The sequence below is a fragment of the Marmota flaviventris genome, chromosome 10 (assembly GCF_047511675.1).
Source record: "Marmota flaviventris isolate mMarFla1 chromosome 10, mMarFla1.hap1, whole genome shotgun sequence".
Classification (NCBI taxonomy): domain Eukaryota; kingdom Metazoa; phylum Chordata; class Mammalia; order Rodentia; family Sciuridae; genus Marmota; species Marmota flaviventris.
The window spans coordinates 40,577,056-40,596,237 of NC_092507.1; the positions used below are offsets into that span (position 1 = coordinate 40,577,056).

The following is a 19,182-nucleotide window of genomic DNA, read 5'->3' on the forward strand; positions in this document are numbered from 1 at the left end:
ATCTTCAAAAAATATTCAAAGAATCATTATTTTTTACTCTTCCCTCAAAAATGTGCATGAAAATCATTATCTTTATCTGGTGATATTAAAAATATGTAAAAATTAGTGGAACATATACTCGACTGAACAGAGCAGATATTTTTAGTAAACAATACTCATCAGACTGGCATCCTTAAAACTTAGATCACCCCAAACACCAGCCCTCTAACCCCAAGACAAAATGTTCCGACTCAGCCCCTGTAGCCTTGCTCTTTTTCATAATGGGAAGACTCTGATGCTATAGAAGTAGGTATAAAATCAAGCTTCATTATCCAGAGAGTATTTCATAGATTTTTAAGGTCTCTAAACTACACAAGGCAGCCTGCAGAAGGGAAGGATGAAGTTCTTGCTGCTCCTCCATGATCTTACCACCCACTGCCTGTCATCTAAGTACCCTACTCTTTGATTCTGAAATTAGGTCCACACTTCTTCTTCACTGGACAGACTCATGCATTATTTGATCTCCCTTCATTCACAAAGTCTTCCCTGAAACCCCCAGGCAGAGTTTTGTTCACTTTTTCCAACTAATATTAAATGAGCACCTACCATGTTCCAGATTTGTATCTGAAGCCCTGTGTTATGGTTTACTGAACCATATGACAGTCATGTCTGAGCCTGACTCACTGGATAGTGGATGTAATTTTTTTTTTAAAGTACACTTAAAAGGTCATTTCTTCCATGTAGAAGGCTGCCTACTCTGTATTCAATAGCAGTTAGGTACTCACATATTCAACTGATTGGTGTGGTGGAAGGATAAGCTTTGAAACCAAAAGAACTTGAGTTCAAATACTGGCCCTGCCCCTTACTAACAGAACCAGAACAAGTGACCACTATGAATATTAGATAAGCACACTGTAGGAGCTCCACAACTTCATGAGAAAGTGTAATCTGTAAAGGATGAGAATGCAAGTGATAATGGTGTGTGAACAGGTGGTACAGAAAAGATACAAGACCAACGAACTTGCAAATATGGAAAAAATTATTTAAAAATTAGCGGGGGCTGGGGTTGTAGATCAGTGGTAGAGCCTTGCACATGTGAGGCACTGGGTTCAACCCACAGCACCACCAAAAAATAAAATAAAGAAAAAAAATTAGGGCACAAAACAGCAGAGAAGAGAATGGATTGCAAATTCAGAGCTAGCCTCAGCAAAAGCGAAGTGCTTAGCAACTCAGTGAGACCCTGTCTCTAAATAAAATACAAAATAGGGCTGGGGATGTGACTCAGTGGTCGAGTGCTCCTGAATTCAGTCCCCAGTATTATAAATAAATAAATAAATAAACAAACAAACAAATAAAGTAGCTTTCCTTATGTTAAGAGGAAATCTGATTTTGTTTCTAAGTGCTTGATACATTTGCAAGATGAAAACATCAATGGGCACAAGTACAAGCATCAGCGCTACTCAACAAAGACTAAGCAATAGAAATATTTAAATGAAATAAAATCCTTAGGTATACTGGGACAAATTGAAAATGAAGATCAGGTTGACACATATTAACCTGTGTCAACAATTTTAAACACCATGATAATGCTAATTTTCATAGCTACAACTTAATTAATTAATTAACTTATTTGTTCTGCAATACTAGAGATCAAACCCAGGGCCTCACACATGCTAGGCCACTGCTCTACCACTGAGCTACATCCTTGCCCTTTTTAAAATTTTATTTAGAGACCTGGTCTCATTAAGTTGCCCAGGCTGACTTCTAACATAATTACTACTTTTGACTATATATTTATATTCAGGCACTTTACACATATTAGCTCATTTTAATCCCTACAACAACCTCATGAAATAGAAATGATCTCTCCTTTCCACTAATAAGGAAATGATCCCAAGAGGTGATGAGACTTTCTGAAGATCTTGCAGAGCAGAGGAGGTGGGTGAAAATAAAAACCCAAAGTTTCTTCCAACAGTCTCCTTTTTCATTTTTCCTTTTCTTTCCACACATTTTAAAAAATTGGTGCATTAAACATTTCTCCTTCTAAGTACCATCATCTGCTTCAGAGCATCATCATTTTTTCCCCAATTACAGTTCATCCTTCTGGTCAACACGGACTTCTTCATTTTCACCCAGCAAACCTCTTTCTTCATTATCTTCCTGCACCTGCCTGTCGGAATTTCCTGGTTCCTCTTCGGGATCCTCTTCATTTTCCTCTTTTTCAAGTCCCCAGATGTCATCTTCCCGTTCTTCTTCCTCTTCCTTTCTCTTCTTGGCCTCTTCTTCCTGTTTTCTTTTTTCCATTTCTTCATACAGTTCTCTCCATTGCTTTTCTATGTCCTGTTTAAAATGTGAAATTTCAAAGTAATTTACAGAAGGAATAAACAAAGTTAACCCACTTTAGAATATCTGGCATCTTCCCATAGCCTAAAAACTTTTTGGGATGGTATTTATTTGCACACAAAATTTCAAATGTGTGGGATGAAAATGTGTGTGTGTATGATTTGTAAATAAAAATTGATTCAGAATTACCAAATATTTATTGAATGCCTACTGTTGCTGCTGAACACAGAGCTAAACAATCTACACACATCATTTATATTCCTCACTGCAATGCATGAGGTAAGTGTTACTTGTCCTACTTTCTAAACATAGGATCTGAAGTTTGGACTTCTTTATACATTTTTTATTGCTCTCCCCAAATTGAATGTAAGCCCCATGGAGGCAAAAAATTCTTTATTTTATTTCTTGGCTACATACCTAGCTTTGAACAGGCAAATATTTGTCAAGTGAACAAACGGTTCAATAATAATAGTTATTATTAAGCACATATTGTATGCCAGTAACTTATGAGATAGTTGCTATCATTATCTCCAAATAATAAAGAGGTTAAATAACTTGCTCAAGTTTATACAGCCAGTGAAGAATGGAGCCTGAATTTGAATCTAAGCAGTCTAGTTCCAAAACTCATACTCTTTAAAAAAAATTTTTTTTAGTTATAGATGAACACAATGCCTTTAATTTTGTGTATTTATTTTTATGTGGTGCTGAGGATCGAACCCAGTGCTTCACACATGCTAGGCAAGCACTCTACCACTGAGCCAGAACCCCAGCCCCAAAACTCATACTCTTTTTTTTTAACTTGCAAAATTGTTACATTTGGTAGATGTCAAGGAAAAATACAAACCCAATTTTTTTCTTTCCAAGGGAAAGCAGTAGTCCAGCCCTAAGTATGATGCATGCCTTGATTCTAACGAAAACTCATACTCTTAACCAATATGTAATAGTGACTCAAATAATATTTGATGATAACCCCCAAATAAACAAGACAAAACCATACTAAAAGGTATAAAAAAGTCTAATAACTTTTCCCCATAATTATTACTTTAAAGTTTTTTTGGAAGTATCAAGTACCTTTTTTTTTTTTTTTTTTTGGTGTCTATGCTTTGCAAGAACTTTAAGGATGTTTCCTGTTGGATAGTCAAGCACTGGCTACACCCTGCTTGAATGGGCCTTCCTGCAGAGCCAGGACATCTGGATGCCTGGTGTCACTATCATAAGGCCATTGTCTCAAGTATTACTCCACCCATACAATAGTTCTGGGAGGGCAGAGAAGCTAGTAAACAGCACTTTCTGCAAGCCATCCATCCAAAATGGGCTCAGTGGCTCCCTCCTAGAGCACCACACTGAGTACTCAGCATGATGCACAAAAGGTATATGAGTTCTGGGTTCAAACTTGAACTCATCAAGTTAAAGAATGCATGTGGTCGACCTTGGACAGTTTATACTCTGAATCTAAGTTTCTACATCTGAAAAATGGAAGTAATAATATCTTTTTAGGTCATCTTAAGGGCTGAGGTGAATATTGCAAAGTACTCACAGAGTCATGAGTACAGAGTTGTAGATGTCCAATGAATGTGAGTTCTTTGTCTCACTTCTCAAGGCCATGTGACCAGCTGTGGGTCATGATGTGAGACTGATTTTTTAAAATGCAAATAATAGGGGCTGGAGTTGCAGCTCAGTGGTGGAGCGCTTGCCTTGCCCATGTGAGACACAGAGTTGGATCCTCAGCACCACAAACAAATAAATAAATTAAATTAAGGTATTGTGTCCATCTATAACTAAAAAAAATTAATGCAAATAACAGTGCACAACTGAGGACACAGACATTTGGAATACAGGGTGGGGGAACATCTTACCTTTCTTATTCCCCAGGTCTTATTTCCAACCTCTTCAGCAAACTCTTCATCATTTGTAAGAAGGAAATTGTCAAATATACTGCCTGATTTTACCTGTTAAAATAAAATAATGGGATTATTAAAACTGGGTACTTAAATATTAAAGGGTCTGAAAAAAATCACCTGGAGACAGGCACAGTGGTACATGCCTGTAATCCCAGCAATTTAGGAGGCTGAGGCAGGAGGACCACAAGTTCAAAGCCAGTTTCAGCAACTTAGCAAGATCCTAAGCCAATTTAGCAAGATCCTGTCTCAAAAATAAAATATAAAAAGGACTGGAGATGTAGCTCAGTGGTGAAGCTCCCTTGATTCAATTCCCAGTTCCAAAAAATAAATTAAAAAAAAGAAAAATCACCTGTAGGATAGGGATGTAGTTAAGTGGTAGAGCACATGCTTACCTATTTAGGGCCAGGGATTCATTCTCAGCACACACATACACAAATACAGTTCACTAGGAGGCCCTTGCTAAATGCAGATTCCCAAGCCTTAGGCACAGAAATTTTAATTAAAAATGGAGTTTGGGAGCTGGGCACCATGGCACATGCCTGTAATCCCAGCAGCTCAGAAGGCTGAGGCAGGAGTATTTTGAGTTCAAAGCCAGCCTTGGCAACTGAGAGGGGCCCTAGGCAGCTCAGTGAGACCCTGTCTCTATATAAAATATATATATATATATATATAAAAGGGGGGGCTGGGGACGTGACTCAGTTGTTAAGTGTTAAGTGTCCCTGGGTTTAATCCCCAGTATCAAAAAATAAAAAAATTAAATAATAATAATATTGATGGAGGTTAGGGTGGGAATGCAAAGGTTATTAAAAATTCAAATCATCCAGCATGCTTTACTGCCCCAGATGATCTGCTGTAGAAAGAAGTTAATCTACTGATATCCAAGGCTTGGTGTTCCTTCAAGCCTCTACCCACTATTTAAGAGATCTGTAAAGAAACTTCCATAATTCTGCTAACCTCTAGTTTGTGCCCAGTGGCTCATGCCCCATCTCAGATTGACAACTCCTCCTTCTGATGATGCCTACATATAGATACTATATTTAAGGTCCTCTCCTTAGAATAATCAGAAAAACTAAAAGAACATGGGGGAAAGAAAAGTTTTCATAAGAAATATAAGCAGAATTTAAATTCTCTAAAATTTAGATCCTATACCATATTTCTCTATTTTCTTAAATAACAGTTTCAGTATTCACCATTGAAAGAAAGATTAATTAAATTCATGGCATGTAATATTTTCAGTGTTTGTTTATTTACTTCATAACAAAGGAATAGAATAGAAGGAGCATAAGACCTGGAATCAAACAGACCAGTTCAACCACATAGTAGTTGTATGATCTTGGGCAAGTTACTCAACTCCTCTGACAAGAGAAGTAAGGGAAATAATAACTCCCTGTGATAGTGTCATGAGAATTAGAGCTAATATGTGCAAAGCACAGTGTCCAGCAGATAATAGATGCTCAGTAAATGATAATAGTGATTATACTTTTTTGGTATCTGGATATATTTCAAAACAAACAAAAGGAGGGCCAATCAGTGATATTTTACTTTAGCACCATGTTAAATCTTCAAGTCAATTTCATGGGAGAAGTTGTGTGACCAAGAAAAAGCCTCAGGTGAGTTACACTATGTCGCTCCCCAAAGCTTTGAAAACTTCCGCCTTGCCATACACTTTTGTGACCAAAAAGGGTTTTGTTGTTGTTTTTTCGTATTTTGTTTATGTTTTTGTTTTTCATGAGAAAGACTTTTATTTGGCTCATCTCACCCCACCAACCAACAAAATAGATAGAGATTGTTATTTTGCTCTGATTCATTTGAAAAAATTTTGTCTACAAAATTCCTTGTGCAGGGACTGAGGTTGTGGCCCAGAGGTAGAGCGCTCGCCTACCATGCATGAGGCACTGGGTTCGATCCTCAGCACCACATAAAAATAAAATAAAGATATTGCGTCCACCTGTAACTAAAAAATAAATATTTTAAAAAATTCCTTGTGCAACTGTAAGATATTTTCTGACTTTGGGGATTTTTTCTTTTCTTTTGAGTTGTCAGCAATCTTGCTTAGAAAACTGCCAGTTTGCCTGGTGTGGAGGGGCAAGCCTGTAATCCCAGTAACTCAGGAGGCAGAGAGAGGAGGATTGCAAGTTCTAGTATAGCCTGGGCAACTTAGGAGACCTTGTTTCAAAATAAAAAAATAGAAAGGGGTTGGATGTAGCTTAGTGGCAGTGTGCCCCTGGCTTCAATTCCAAGCACCAGCAAAAAACAAGGAGAAGGAGAAGGAGGAGAGAGAAAGGAAGGAAGGAAAGAAGGTGATCAATTGTTGGCTTTTCCATTTTTCCTGTTTCCAATATTACTAATCTCCCTTGGTCTCTTCAGTGATCCCTTGCTCTCTTATGTCAAATTCATAGATTATGAGAGTACCAGTCCTGCTTTCAAAAACTTACCAGTGGGATGACCTTGGTCTATTTACCTCCTCTCTATGCTTATGTTTTCATCTGCAAAATGGCAAAAAAATATACCCTCTCTGGTTTCTTCACACAGGAGAAAAGAACACATAAGAAAGAGCTGTTTTTTGTTTTTTTTTTCTTGGTGGTGCTGGGGATTGAACCCAAGGCCTTGTGCATGTGAGGATGTTGCTCAGAGGCAGAGCACTTGCCTAGCTTCCTAGTCTGGGTCACCAGCAACACACACACACACACACACACACACACACAAATTGAAAAAAAAAAAGAATGGAGATAGCAAGTCCTACCCTCCTGGCTTCACAGGTCTTTGACACAGACCACCTGACCTAAAGGATATCAATGTGCTTTGCATTATGGCTGGGCTATACTCATTGAAGTTTACGTTACTGAATAGATCATGAGGAGTCCCAAAGGAAAAGTATTTTCTTTGCTCTGCCACCCCCGCCTAGCCTCTGCCTTGACCAAAGAATGCAATTACTTATATCTAAAAGGAAAAAAAATAAAGGGATTATGTTTGAAGGCCTCAGAACAGGGAACAGGAGGGGTCAGGGCAAGGCAGAAAAGTCAACCGACTTACTAAATGGGGATGAAGAAAGGACAGAGAGGGCAACTGAACCAGCAGAATATCCAAAGGCTGGAAAGGGGGTTAGGATGGTTGGGGAGGGGCAGGTAAAGGAATATCCATCATTTTCATGTGTAGAGTCCCTTGGCTTTTCCAATAAGGTGCAGAGACTGTGATAAACTGTATGCTCCAGGTTAGCTGAGTGGGGATGGTAGAGTAGACAGCTCGATTCCAGACCTAACTAGATGTTAGAGGGGAAAAAAAATGCCTTCAAGGGCGATGTTAGCATCATGCAGAATTCTCTCTCTCTTTCTCTCTCTCTCTCTCTTTCACACACACACACACACACACACACACACATACACACCATAAAGAGGTAATGCTGGGGGTTTAGAAATAGAGTCTCACCCCAGTCCCAGCATCTGTATTGTAATAAGGTTCCCCAGTGACTTCTATGCATGCTAAGATTTGAGAAGCATTTCTCTGGCATGGTTTAAATTCTTAAAATAGAAAGGTTTGCCTGCTTAGAGAGGCTGAGAGAACCCAGAGCAATTAGTGTCAAATAATTTTTAATTTTGTAGATGACTAAAGTTTAAAATGTGTACCTTAAGGATTTCATTGGGGGAAAAAAGAGGGGGGCATTTTAAGACAATAATCAGACTAGGCATAGTAATACGATCACATGTGTTTCCAAGATGTAGAAAGTTCCTATAATGTATTAAAAAGGGACAATTAAAAAAAAGAAAGATAACAATGCAAATTTGTGTAAATTATATCCACATTTATCAGATAAACCAGGAAGGAAAGCTGTGCTATTTTTCTCCGCCACTGCTCACCTGAATCCCTTCCCTGCACCTGGTAATTTACATATGTGACCTCCTTGCACTTCTATGTTGGTGTCCTTGAACCAGAAAACACAAAAGTGGAAATAAAGTGGGAAGTGAATAAAGAAATTAAGAGACACTTGAAATATGACGTGTCTAATCCAGAGACCTTTGGTGGCTGTGAACTATAGAAATAAAACAGAGATTTCTAGGACCAGGGACCTGCCAAGATACACCCAAGGATAAGTGGCTGTGGTTTCCATAGGTTCTGTTGTATTGTGGGTGTAGTCATTACAGAAAGAACTTTAGAGACTGACAGACATGTATTTGAATTATCCTGTCTCTCCCATGCACGAGCTGTGTGCTCTTGGGTACCTCACTTGACATTTCTGAGCCTCAATTCTCTCCATTGTAAAAGAGGTAATAATAAAATACCTTACAGAGGTGTGGGAATTAAGGGAGAAAATATAGCTAAAGCATTGATGCCAGGCCAATGTTTACAAAACCAAGTTACTTCCTCTCCAGGCGAAATCTTCCAGGACTATGCAGATTGACATTTCTAAAGACTTCCTGGGAGGGATTATGGGCCAACACAAGTCTCAGGGAAAAAAAAGATGGAAAGGAAAATGACTCTTCAAAGTCATGAGAATCTGATCCTTACAGATAGGGCCAAGGAGAAATGACTGGCAGAGAGAGAAGCAAGGCAGGGCCTGTCATCAGGGCTGGGACTATCACTTCCAACATCTGTCCAGGGATTTTAATATTTCAGACTTTTGCCACATCTCTGGTTTCTGTTTATCTATAGAACTACCCTTCAGGAATCATACAGGACCAGCAGAAGTGGTGTAAAGTATCAGAACCCTGCATCTAGCTAGGTGTGGTGGTACACATCTGTAATCCCAGAGACTGGGAAGGCTGAAGCTGGAGGATCACAAGTTCAAGGCCAGCCTCAGCAACTTAGAGAGATCCTGTCTCTAAATAAAGTATAAAAGGGCTTGAGATGTGGTCTAGTGGTTAAGCACCCCTGGGTTCAACCCTAAGTCCAAAAAAACAAAACAAAACAAAAAAACCTGGACCTGGTGCCAGAAAGTCCTGCACTCAGGTCCCAGCTTCCTTTTTCTTTTCTTTCTTTTTTGGGGGGGTATGGGGTGCGGGTACTGGGGATTGAACTCAGGGGTGCTTAATCACTGAGTCACATCCCAAAGCCTTTTTTGTATTTTATTTACAGATAGGGTCTCACTGAGTTTCTTAGAGCCTCACTAAGTTGCTGAGGCTGGCTTTGAACTTGCAATCTTCCTGCCTCATTCTCCCAAATCGCTGGGATTACAGGCATGCCCCACCATGCCCAGCCCAGATCCTAGTTTTCTGCTCACTTTCCCGGTTGTATATTATCTGGCAATTTAACTTTTCTGAGTCTCCTTTTCACATTTAGAAATAGAAGATGTATAATGAAAATTAAATGGCATATCCCTTAATGCCACGCTTGGTACATGGTAGGAACTCAGTCAATTTTAGCTTTTGTAAGAGCTAAAATTACTAGGATGAATATAATTACCCATTTTAAGGATGAGAAGTTTGAGGTTTGGAAAGATAAAGGCTTATTCAAGTTTGTGATTTCCAACCTGGGGATCTTTCCACAGTGTGAAAACTAGAACCGTTGATCAGAGTCCAGAAAGCTTTACCTGCCAAAGGTCCAGGCCAAGAACACTGATGTTATAATAATGACAAATGGTGGGGTCAGGCTTATATTTAGGGTTGTCTATTTCTGGATGAATCCACTCTCCCTGGTAATTGGGATTGTCAATGATCCGAGGTTTCCACTGTCCCTGAGCAAAGAACCAAAGAAGAACACAGGATTAACATTTTTCCATTCTTCTGATCTCATGTAATCAAAAAGGCCAATCAATTCATTAGAGTTGTTGTGTATTAGACATAAGAATTCAGACCAGGATTCCTGGAGCTTCTTTCCCTTTCTTTGAGTTAATGCACAAGACTCTTTCAAGTTGCCTTTTCTACTCAGAGGGTGCTAAAGGATGGGGCAGAGACTCATTCTGAGCCTGTCCCCTCTCTGCATGAGCTTATTCATGAAGTTAAGAAACTGTGGCTTCTCAGAGAACATCATCTAAGTATCTTGGCACTCGGGCCAATCTCGTCCTGGTGGGTGGCACAGGAAACTGTGGCCAAATAAAATGCTTGCCTCAGTCAGTTTTATTGTTGGTCCACTTGTCAGCTGACTTCTTTAGCTCTTGCTTTTGACAGGAGGTCAGTCAATTTTAGCTTTTTTCTCCTGTCCCCTAACAGCTTGAGTTCATGCATGTTTTACCCTTTCCCCTTCGGGCCCACTTCTGAGACTTCCAGATACTGACCCCAGACCCATTTCCTGTTTGGACCATGTTCTTTTGGCTGCTTTCCACTGCACTGGACAAGCTCCTTGCTCAGCAGCTTGAGCATTGTCTTTACCAGCCTATCCTCTCCCAGTTGGGCACAGCCCTGAGAGAAGGGTTGGCATGAGGACAACGTTATTTGGGGTAAGGGAGTAGAAGGGAGGGAAAATGACCACAGGATCTCAGAATTTGTTTTGTAAATTAGAATATACATTGCTTCTATCTTATTTTTCATACCCATTGGAAAGACACACCCCCCTCCCTACCTCCACCTCACCTTATATTTGAGGTTTGGTATCAGGGGCCCTTCCCACTCCCCATCCATCGCCTCATTCCAGTCATCTGGCTTTTTGGCCTCTGGGTCTGGGATGTACTCAAAGTCCTCCCAGTCCTAAAATGAAATGTTTCTTCATGCAGATAGATATGTGGTCTGGAATGAAACTGGGGCCCCAAGTTTAGTCAGGAGGAACTGGTTCCCTACCCCAACCATCCTTCTGATCACCTACATAAAGGGCCAGCTCAGGACTTTGTAAATAAACTCCTATGCAGGAGAGAAAAAGCCTTTAAGCAGCAACTCCTGCCCCACCTCTGGGTTCTCTATCACTCTGACCTTGAGTACTTGAAGCTCAAATCAGATAGGAATTTCCCTTGTCTCTGACCTCACCCTTTCCCCAAACATGTGCTTATTATGGTTTGGATGTGGTTTGTTCCCACCAGCATTTAATTGCCAGTGTGATGGTATTGAAAGGTGTTGCAATTTTTGAGACAGATTTTCTAGGCAGGGTTCTCTCAAGAGGATAGCTCCCAGGATAGGATGCTAACTGTCTGTTTCAGGAAGCTGAGCCCCAACCAGCTAATCAGTTTCCATCTTCTTCTGGTTCATTTTGCAGGGGGAACAGAGGCCTGCAGCCTCTCTGCTTTCACCCAGGACTTGAGCCAACTCTGACAGCATCAGGTGGAGGGTTTCACCAGGAGGGCGGATCTATGGTTAATCTTGCTGCCCTGGGCCTGCCCACCAGGCTTGGTAGGAGTTTAGACCTAATTTTCCCACGGTGCTGAAGGCCCAGACACTCTGCCTGATTATCTGTCTTAATCTCTGCCTAAATCTCCCTCCCCCTGTAATTGGAGTCTTTTGCTGAATCTCTTTACATAAGGTTACACTGCAGGCTTCTCTTTAAGAACTGTTAGTCAGCTTTTTGCCACTGTGACCAAAAGACCCCACAAGAACAACTGAGAGAAGGAAAAGTTTATTTGGGCTCATGGTTTCAGTTATTTACTCCATGGTCAGCCAAGTCTGTTACTCTGGGATCAAGGTGAGGCAGAATATCATGGCAGAAGGGTGTGGTAGAGAAACAGGGCTCACCTCATAGAGGTCAGGAAGAAGAGAGAGAGAAAGCAGCTGCAAGGAAGATGAACTCTTTCAGGTCACATTCCCCAGTGACCCATTCAAACTAGGATGGACTGATTAGAGTACAGTTCTCAATCCATTCATTTTGCCTCTAAATATTTCTGCATTAACAAAGGAGTTTTTTGGGGACACGTTATATATCCAAGGACCAAACCCAGCTGTTGGGTTCCCTGCTGCCCTCACCTACCCCAAGCATCTCCTCACAAGAAACTGACCCTGCTCTGACCTGTGGAGTAGCAACATGGCAGGTGGGGCCCTCCATGGGCTGGCTCTGGAAGACTTCTAGGCTGTCCTCCTATCATGTACCACCTTGAACTTTATCCTCCCCAAATACTGAACTGCTGCTTCAGTTCTTTTCACAATCATATTATTTTCCACCTAACCATTGCACCTTTGCTTCACCTATTCCCTAGGTCTGGAATGTCTTTCTTCTAACCCATTTTTACTTCCCTTACTCTAGTGAATTTATTGTTTGAAATTCAGTATGTTATAAAGGATATAAATGCCATATATTAAGGATTTACCATGTACCAGACATTATGTTCTGTATTTTATATTAGCTCATTTAATCTTCACAACAACTTTCATGCATGGGCATCATACTAATCCCTGTTTATGAAACTGACTTTCACAACAGTATGTTCTTTGCCCAGGGTTTGTTAGTAGGTTGAGTTCTCATAGTTAATAAGTGGTGGAACTCACATTGATGCTCATGTTTGTCTGGCCCCAGAGTCTATTTTTCTATCCCTTGGGTTAATCTAATCACTTAAACATTATCTTCTTTCTCAGACCACAACCTATATACTCCACCCCAAACTGGGCTTGGGCTCTCACAGGCTTTGACCTCCCTGCGTCTCAGCACTGATCACAGGGTATGATCTTTGTTTTCTTATCTGCCTCCCCTATTAGACTCTGAGTTCTTGGAGAATAAGGGTTGTCCTTGTCAAAGATACCTCCAGTACAGCTTTCCAGAATGATAATGAATCAATGAGTATGTACCTTATATTGCCCATATCAATAACTTTGGAGTCAAAGAAATAGAGGTGCAAATTTTCTTTCTAATGTGTGTGTGCTTGGGCAAGTCACTTCGTTTTCTAACGTGTTTCCTTATGCATACAACACTGCTCACAGAGGTTGTCAGAAGGATCCTCAACAAATGTGTGCTCTCTTCCCTCCATACTGCTTTGAATACTGATCTTGATGGGCCCAGTCTCTGCTCTATCATTCCCAGCCTCCTCCTCTTACCTCACTGCTGGGATCCCACCCACTTCCCAGACAAATATCCTCTGACCTCAGGTTTCTTATCTTCAGGATCTTCTATTTGCAGGCGTTCATCCCATTTCCTTGGTTTCCGGGCATAGGGGTCTTTTATTTTCCTGGGAGGCAAGAACTGCCAATCATCCTCCAGTTCCCCAGTTGCCACTTGCTGGTTGTCAATTTTGACTTCATAAGTAGCATTAGGACGAATGATCAGAGTATACAGGTGAGTGTCTTTATTGATCTATAAAGGAAATGGGGAAATATCTCAGCTCTATATTGAACTTCCTGGATCTCAAGCATTAAATACACGAGATCCACCTGAATGCCACCTCCCACATTTTCACAAATATACTTTATCACATCTTCCTCCCCTTTCTCTGGTTAACCCTCTAGGGATCCTGGGTCTGTTGTCCTAGTACACACTCCTCCAGTCTCCCTTACCTTCCAGCCTCCCCTTCACAACAGCTCTGATCATTCTCTGATCTTGACTTTTTCTGTCTAGCCCACTAGACTATGAGCTTCTCAACAGCTGGAGTCATATATGATCCATCAGTTGCTTTCCTGCTCCAGAGGAGGACATCAGGGAGCTCCTGCACACATAGCCCCCACACCATCCTCCTCAGGAAGGCTCTGGGTTTGAACCAATAACCCAGGCCCGATGGCTTCTTTAGACTCAGTTCCTATCTTTTCTGTGCCCTGGCTGTGCCAAATCTCTGGCAGTACCACTCTTCCTCAAGTTTCCTTGACTTTTCTCAAGCAATTTTCTCCTTTAGGAATTCAGTTCTCTGTAAAATTATCATATCCCTTCAAGTTATGCTCATCTTTGAAAACTTAGCCCAGGAAAAAAGTTCTTTTAGGAAGGATTGCTGGACTGGGGTTGTGGCTCAGTAGTAGAGCGCTTGCCTAGCATGTACGAGGCACTGGGTTCTATCCTCAGCACCACATAAAAATAATTAAAATAAAGGTATTGTGTCCAACTACAACTAAAAAAATATATATTAAAAAAAAGAAGAAGCATTGTCTAAGCCTCCAGTTTGAGTGGGGGTCCTCCCCTGTATACCCAGACCCCAATTATACTAGGTGGTCATTTTCCTTTTTTTTTTTTTTTGTGCTGGGGATTGAATGAAGGGTCTTGTGCATGCAAAGCAAGCACCTATCAACTGAGCTATATTCCCAGCCCCAACTTTCCTCTTCTTGACTCTTATCTTCACTTAATTGTAAGTTTTATCAGGTCAGAGGTCATGTCTAGCACATCGTCCACCCCCAAGTCCCAGCACAGAGTTAGCATTTGGTGAGTGTTTGTCAAATTACTCATGAAATCCACCTACTTTCTTTTAGCTAAACTTAGTGTCTCTAGCCTGATGTTACTATAATAAACTGACCCCCCATCTTAAAGCCCAGCATTCCTTACCTCCCCATTCTCCCCAGTATCTAGCATTAGGGACTGGGCCATGCCATGCATTGAGAACTTGATATGACTTTCACAGGCTTCTGGATCAGCTGATCTTTTGTGAATTTATAGCACTTCCTTAGCTCTACTTTCTAATCTGTATAATGTAGATGATAGTGTTTAGTTTATAAGGATTAATGAGATAACATATATAAAATGCTATCCTTCCCCCCAGGCTGAGGACCAGCCCTATACACTCACCCTGCACTTGATGGTCTTGTTATTCTCATGGTATTTCCCTTGGTAATGAAGGATGACCTGTACTTTGTTGTTGCCAAAGCCACAGATGTCAGGTCCTGGAAATTAAACCCCAAAGCATGATTTCACATCAATTTCAGGCAGTTTGCCCAGTCCAAGGCCAAGATCCAAGACAGACACAGCATGTGTGTTAATCAGTATGATCAGCAAGAAATACATGACATACTCTACTGTAGGAATATTTGAGAAAGATTTAATGAAAGGAATCTTTATAAAGGCAGGGTCAGGACATTGGGAAAGCTATAGTGCTATCTCAGGGCTAGGAAGTGGGGTTAGTCCCACCCAGGGCCTGAAGGGGTAAGGAGGAGGAGTTACCAGAGCTTGGAAAAATAGTCCTGTGGAGAAGCAGCCAGGAGAAAAGGGTACTCTTAGTTGAGGGATACAGCTCTTTTCTGTCTCTCTGATGTCCTGCCAGGGAACCTATTGACCAAACCAACCGGAATCCCCTCCTGTGTCAGGCATTTTATACCATGTCATTTAATTCTCACAAGTAGGTATTACTATCTCCACTTTTAGCTGGGAAAATTGTGTCTCCGAAAAGTTAAGCAGCTTGCCCAAGGTCAAACAGCTAATAAGAAGCCTTGCTGGGATTGAAATCACTGCCTACCTAGTTGCAGAGCCTTAGGGCCTTTCTACCTTGTGAAAACTCTCAGGGGAAATATTTATTGATCAGTAACTCTGAGCCCAGAGAACTTTATATGCCAAAGGTTCAGGAATAGACTTTAACCTAATTTTCAAGTTCACCTTCTGAGTTAGTGTTCTCTGACTATCCAACACACACTAACACCCCTACAATGTGCTCTAGCTACATTGATGTTCTCACCATTTCTCTACTTCCATCTGAATTTTATGACTCAAGTTTTGCACACATGCTTCCCCCACCCTCATTACATACCCTCTACTTCCTTCCCTCCTTATTAAAATCTAACTCAATCTTCAAAGAACAATTAACATCTCCTCCCAAAGTCCTCCAGTTGAATTGAATCATGCCAGGATCTCATTCTGTGATCTTATAGCACCTCATTAATATCTTTTAAAAAATATGTCCTTCATTCTTCCTCCCTGCAAATCCCTTACAGAGATTGAACTCAGGGGCACTTTATCACTAAGCTACATCCCCAACCCTTTTCTATGTTTGATTTAAGACAGGGCCTCACTAAATTGCTGAGGCTGGCCTTGAACTAGCTGTTCTCCAGCCTCATCCTCCCAAGAAGCTGGGATTACAGGTGTATATCTGAGGGTTCATTCCATCGGTTAAAAAATTATTCAATTACCTGAAGGTGGATGGATGAAGTAGAAAAAACACAGGCTTTAGAGGCAAATGGACTGGGTTCAAGTTCTGGTTTCCCACTTACTCACTTTGGGCAAATTCCTTGCCTGAAAGAAAACCCAATCTTGTAGGGTTGTTTGAGGATCAGATAAATAATGTACACATAAAAGGGAAAAAATCACATTTTTATTATTTCCAATTTTCCTACTACTACCACTGTGTACACATACATTTCTTGTGAGAAGGGTAAATTCTGAAGAAAGAAAAATGAGCAAAGACACATAATTTTGACAACCAGTGATGCTATAAGAATGAAGGACATATTTTTAAAAGATATTAATGAGGTGCTATAAGATCACAGAATGAGCTCTGAATAAGAGATCAAATGACAAAAAACTAAGTAGGAAAAGGGGAGGATGCAGAGCACAGTGTTTCATTGTAGTAATAGCTTTTGAGACTGTGTACATTGTTTATGACAACCTTCTCTCCTCACCCCCAACCCAGGAGTATTGGGAATCAAACCCAGGACATTGAACATGCTGGGCAAGCACCTCAACCACTAAGATACAGTTCCAGTTCCCTTCTCTTTCCCCTGTGCTATAAATTTGCAATACCAGGCACCTCCCCACCTCTTTGGTCTATTTATATTAACATTTAGGTTTAGAGTTGCTTTTTTCATGTCCTGTTGAAGAGTCCTACTGCACAGGTGGTGTGAAGCTATCACATTACAAATTTTGTTCCAGGTCAACGTAAATCTTTTCAACAACCACAGTAGTTCTTATCTCACTTAGTACCTTGTAGGACTGACAGCAACTGCTTTCAGAGAGCTTACCAAACATGATGTAATACTCAGATTCTGAATGCATATCCTCTTGGTTCAGGGTGGCAGGAAATAGTTTCACATACCCGCCACCGCAATCAATGCCTTGCTCGTGTTTTACTGAAAACTGAACCACCAAGGTCTCATTCTCATTGCTGAACGGTTTAAACCTTGTTGAAAGGGCATAAAATTTGGCATCTTCACTGGTCTGGAGACCTAAAAACAGAGAGCATAGAGACTTTAGGATTAAATGACCAAAAAGCAACCAGAGAGACTCATCACTTGATCTAACCAATCTCTGGTATTTTCTCACACACAGTAGCTGTGCTGGAAGTTTTATACTTGTAATCTCATTCAAGCCTTAGAACAATCCTGCAAAATGGTATACCCCCACTTTACAAGTCTGGAGGGTGAGTTCTGGGTAAGTCAAGAGACCTGCATTGGACCACATTCCTGATAAGGAATCAAGCTGGAAGTTTTAGCCACATTTGACAAATGCTTTCTTTCCTTCTATCCAAGCTACCTCTGCTTTTCAAGAGATATTTAAACACTGCTCTGTAGCTTTACAAAACAAGGCCCTGGTTTGTTTTTTTTTTTTTTTTTTTTTTTTTGAGACACCTCCTCTCCCTGCCCCACCCAGGCCAAAATGAGGCTCTGCCAGGCAAAAGTGCTGAGGTTAAAAGAGGCCCTGCAGGGGCAGGGGCTGTGGCCCAGTGGTAGAGTGCCTGCCTTACACATGTAGGGTATTAGATTCGAGCCTCAGCACCAGATAAAAACAAATAAACAAAGATAATGTGTCCATCTACAACTAAAAAAATGTTTAAAGAGAGAGACCCTGTATCAACTCTTAGATCAAATGATCATCTTTGCTATTGTTGACTGAACACTTAATCTTTTTTTTAAAAATATTTTTTAGTTGTAGTTGGACACAATATTGCCGCAGTCTGGCTGGGCACAATCAGAAGCCACTTGTCAAAAGAAACTAACTTTATTTTTAGAACCAAACACGCCAAACAAACAGCCTCTCAGGAAAAACCCCTCAGAGCCCAACTGCCACCATCGGCTTTTCACAAGCCTCTCTCTCCCCCCACAAGCTTCTCTCCACCTCCCACAATCCTCCTGCTCTTGAGGCCGATTGGCTGGGTCACGTGGGCAGAGCCAAAAAGTCCCCCAATGAGCAGCTCCGTGGTCTGAAAGGGCAGGGAAACAGTCCAATGAGCATCACCGCAGAGGAGCCAATCAGCTAGATGTTGCTGGGGCCGAGGAGCCAATCAGCTAGATGTTGCTGGGGCCGCTGTGAGCCAATCATCAGCCGGCAGCTGGATTGCTGGCAGCTGGAAGTTTGCTGGGGCCCCTTCGGCTGTGGCTCTCAACATCTCCCCCTCTCTGTTTAAACAACAAGCATGTGGCTTAGGGACCGTGCCTGTTAGGCAGTCCAATTCAACATATGGTCCTTACCCGTCATCGGATGAACTGACCTCTAGGCGTCAGCCTCCTGTCTTAGGTTGGTACCACTGCAATTGGATCATACCCGTCACTGACTACCGGTCCAGCATACAGCCATACTTGTGGATAGGCCTTTGCACCAGTGGGGGGGTGAGGTTCTTTGCCTCACCTCTGTTGGCCCCCAAATTTTAGACCATCACTAGTAGAGGAGGATGCAAAATGCCATGACATAAAGCCAATTGAGGGCTCCTTTGAAAAATTGTACCACCGGTGACATCATCAGCAAAAATACCCCAACACTACCACAAGTCGCTGCACCAACAGATAGTTCAAAATGCATACAGGTGAGCTCACAATGTGTCCAGGCAAGTTCTGCAAGCAGTTCAGTGATGGCTATTGTAGAAGGTGTAGATTGGTTTTATCTTTGACTTCACCAGCACTGGGATGAAGATAGGAATTCTGGCAATAATGGCTAAAGAAAAAATTATGTAACATTACAGAAGGCACTAAAAGAAAACAATTTTCTTAACAATTTACATTGTCTTCACCGGCACTGGGATGAAGATAGGAATTCTGGCAATAATGGCTAAAGAAAAAATTATGTAACATTACAGAAGGCACTAAAAGAAAACAATTTTCTTAACAATTTACATTATCTTTAAGAGAATTATTAAATATAATGAAAAGGAAAGGTGAAAGTAAACAAACAGATCTGTTAACCTTCTTTTTTGTTTACATATTAAAACAATCCTCAACAGTTGTTTACCCAATATAAATTAAACCATATAAATCACGTGAAAAAAAAATATTTGGATCCATTT

The 19,182-nt window shown here is 41.0% G+C and overlaps 1 protein-coding gene across 2 annotated transcripts; it reads right to left on the reverse strand.

Annotated features, from left to right (window-relative positions):
* On the reverse strand, positions 1-18,818 carry LOC114100286 (calreticulin-like). 2 transcript variants are annotated; one of them, XM_071617818.1, is made up of 8 exons: positions 18,374-18,818; positions 16,928-17,131; positions 14,769-14,863; positions 13,149-13,358; positions 10,727-10,840; positions 9,748-9,891; positions 4,179-4,271; positions 1-2,319 (listed from the first exon to the last, which is right to left on the reverse strand). In XM_071617818.1, exons 1-8 carry the CDS (start codon positions 18,378-18,380, stop codon positions 2,068-2,070), a joined length of 1,119 nt encoding a protein of 372 aa, XP_071473919.1. In that variant the 5' UTR covers positions 18,381-18,818; the 3' UTR covers positions 1-2,067. The 2 variants fall into 2 exon arrangements, with proteins under 2 accessions (XP_071473919.1, XP_071473920.1); XM_071617819.1 differs by having other exon boundaries at positions 18,704-18,760.
* Positions 18,819-19,182: the final 364 nt, after the last annotated feature.

Bases quoted from the DNA above. Each gene is read 5' to 3' on its own strand.
- LOC114100286 (XM_071617818.1), bottom strand. The intron at 13,359-14,768 runs GTGAGTGTATAG...TTTCCTTTATAG, and splicing joins ACAAGACCATCAAGTGCAGG to ATCAATAAAGACACTCACCT. The intron at 2,320-4,178 runs GTAAGATGTTCC...CATTTTAAACAG, and splicing joins AGACCTGGGGAATAAGAAAG to GACATAGAAAAGCAATGGAG.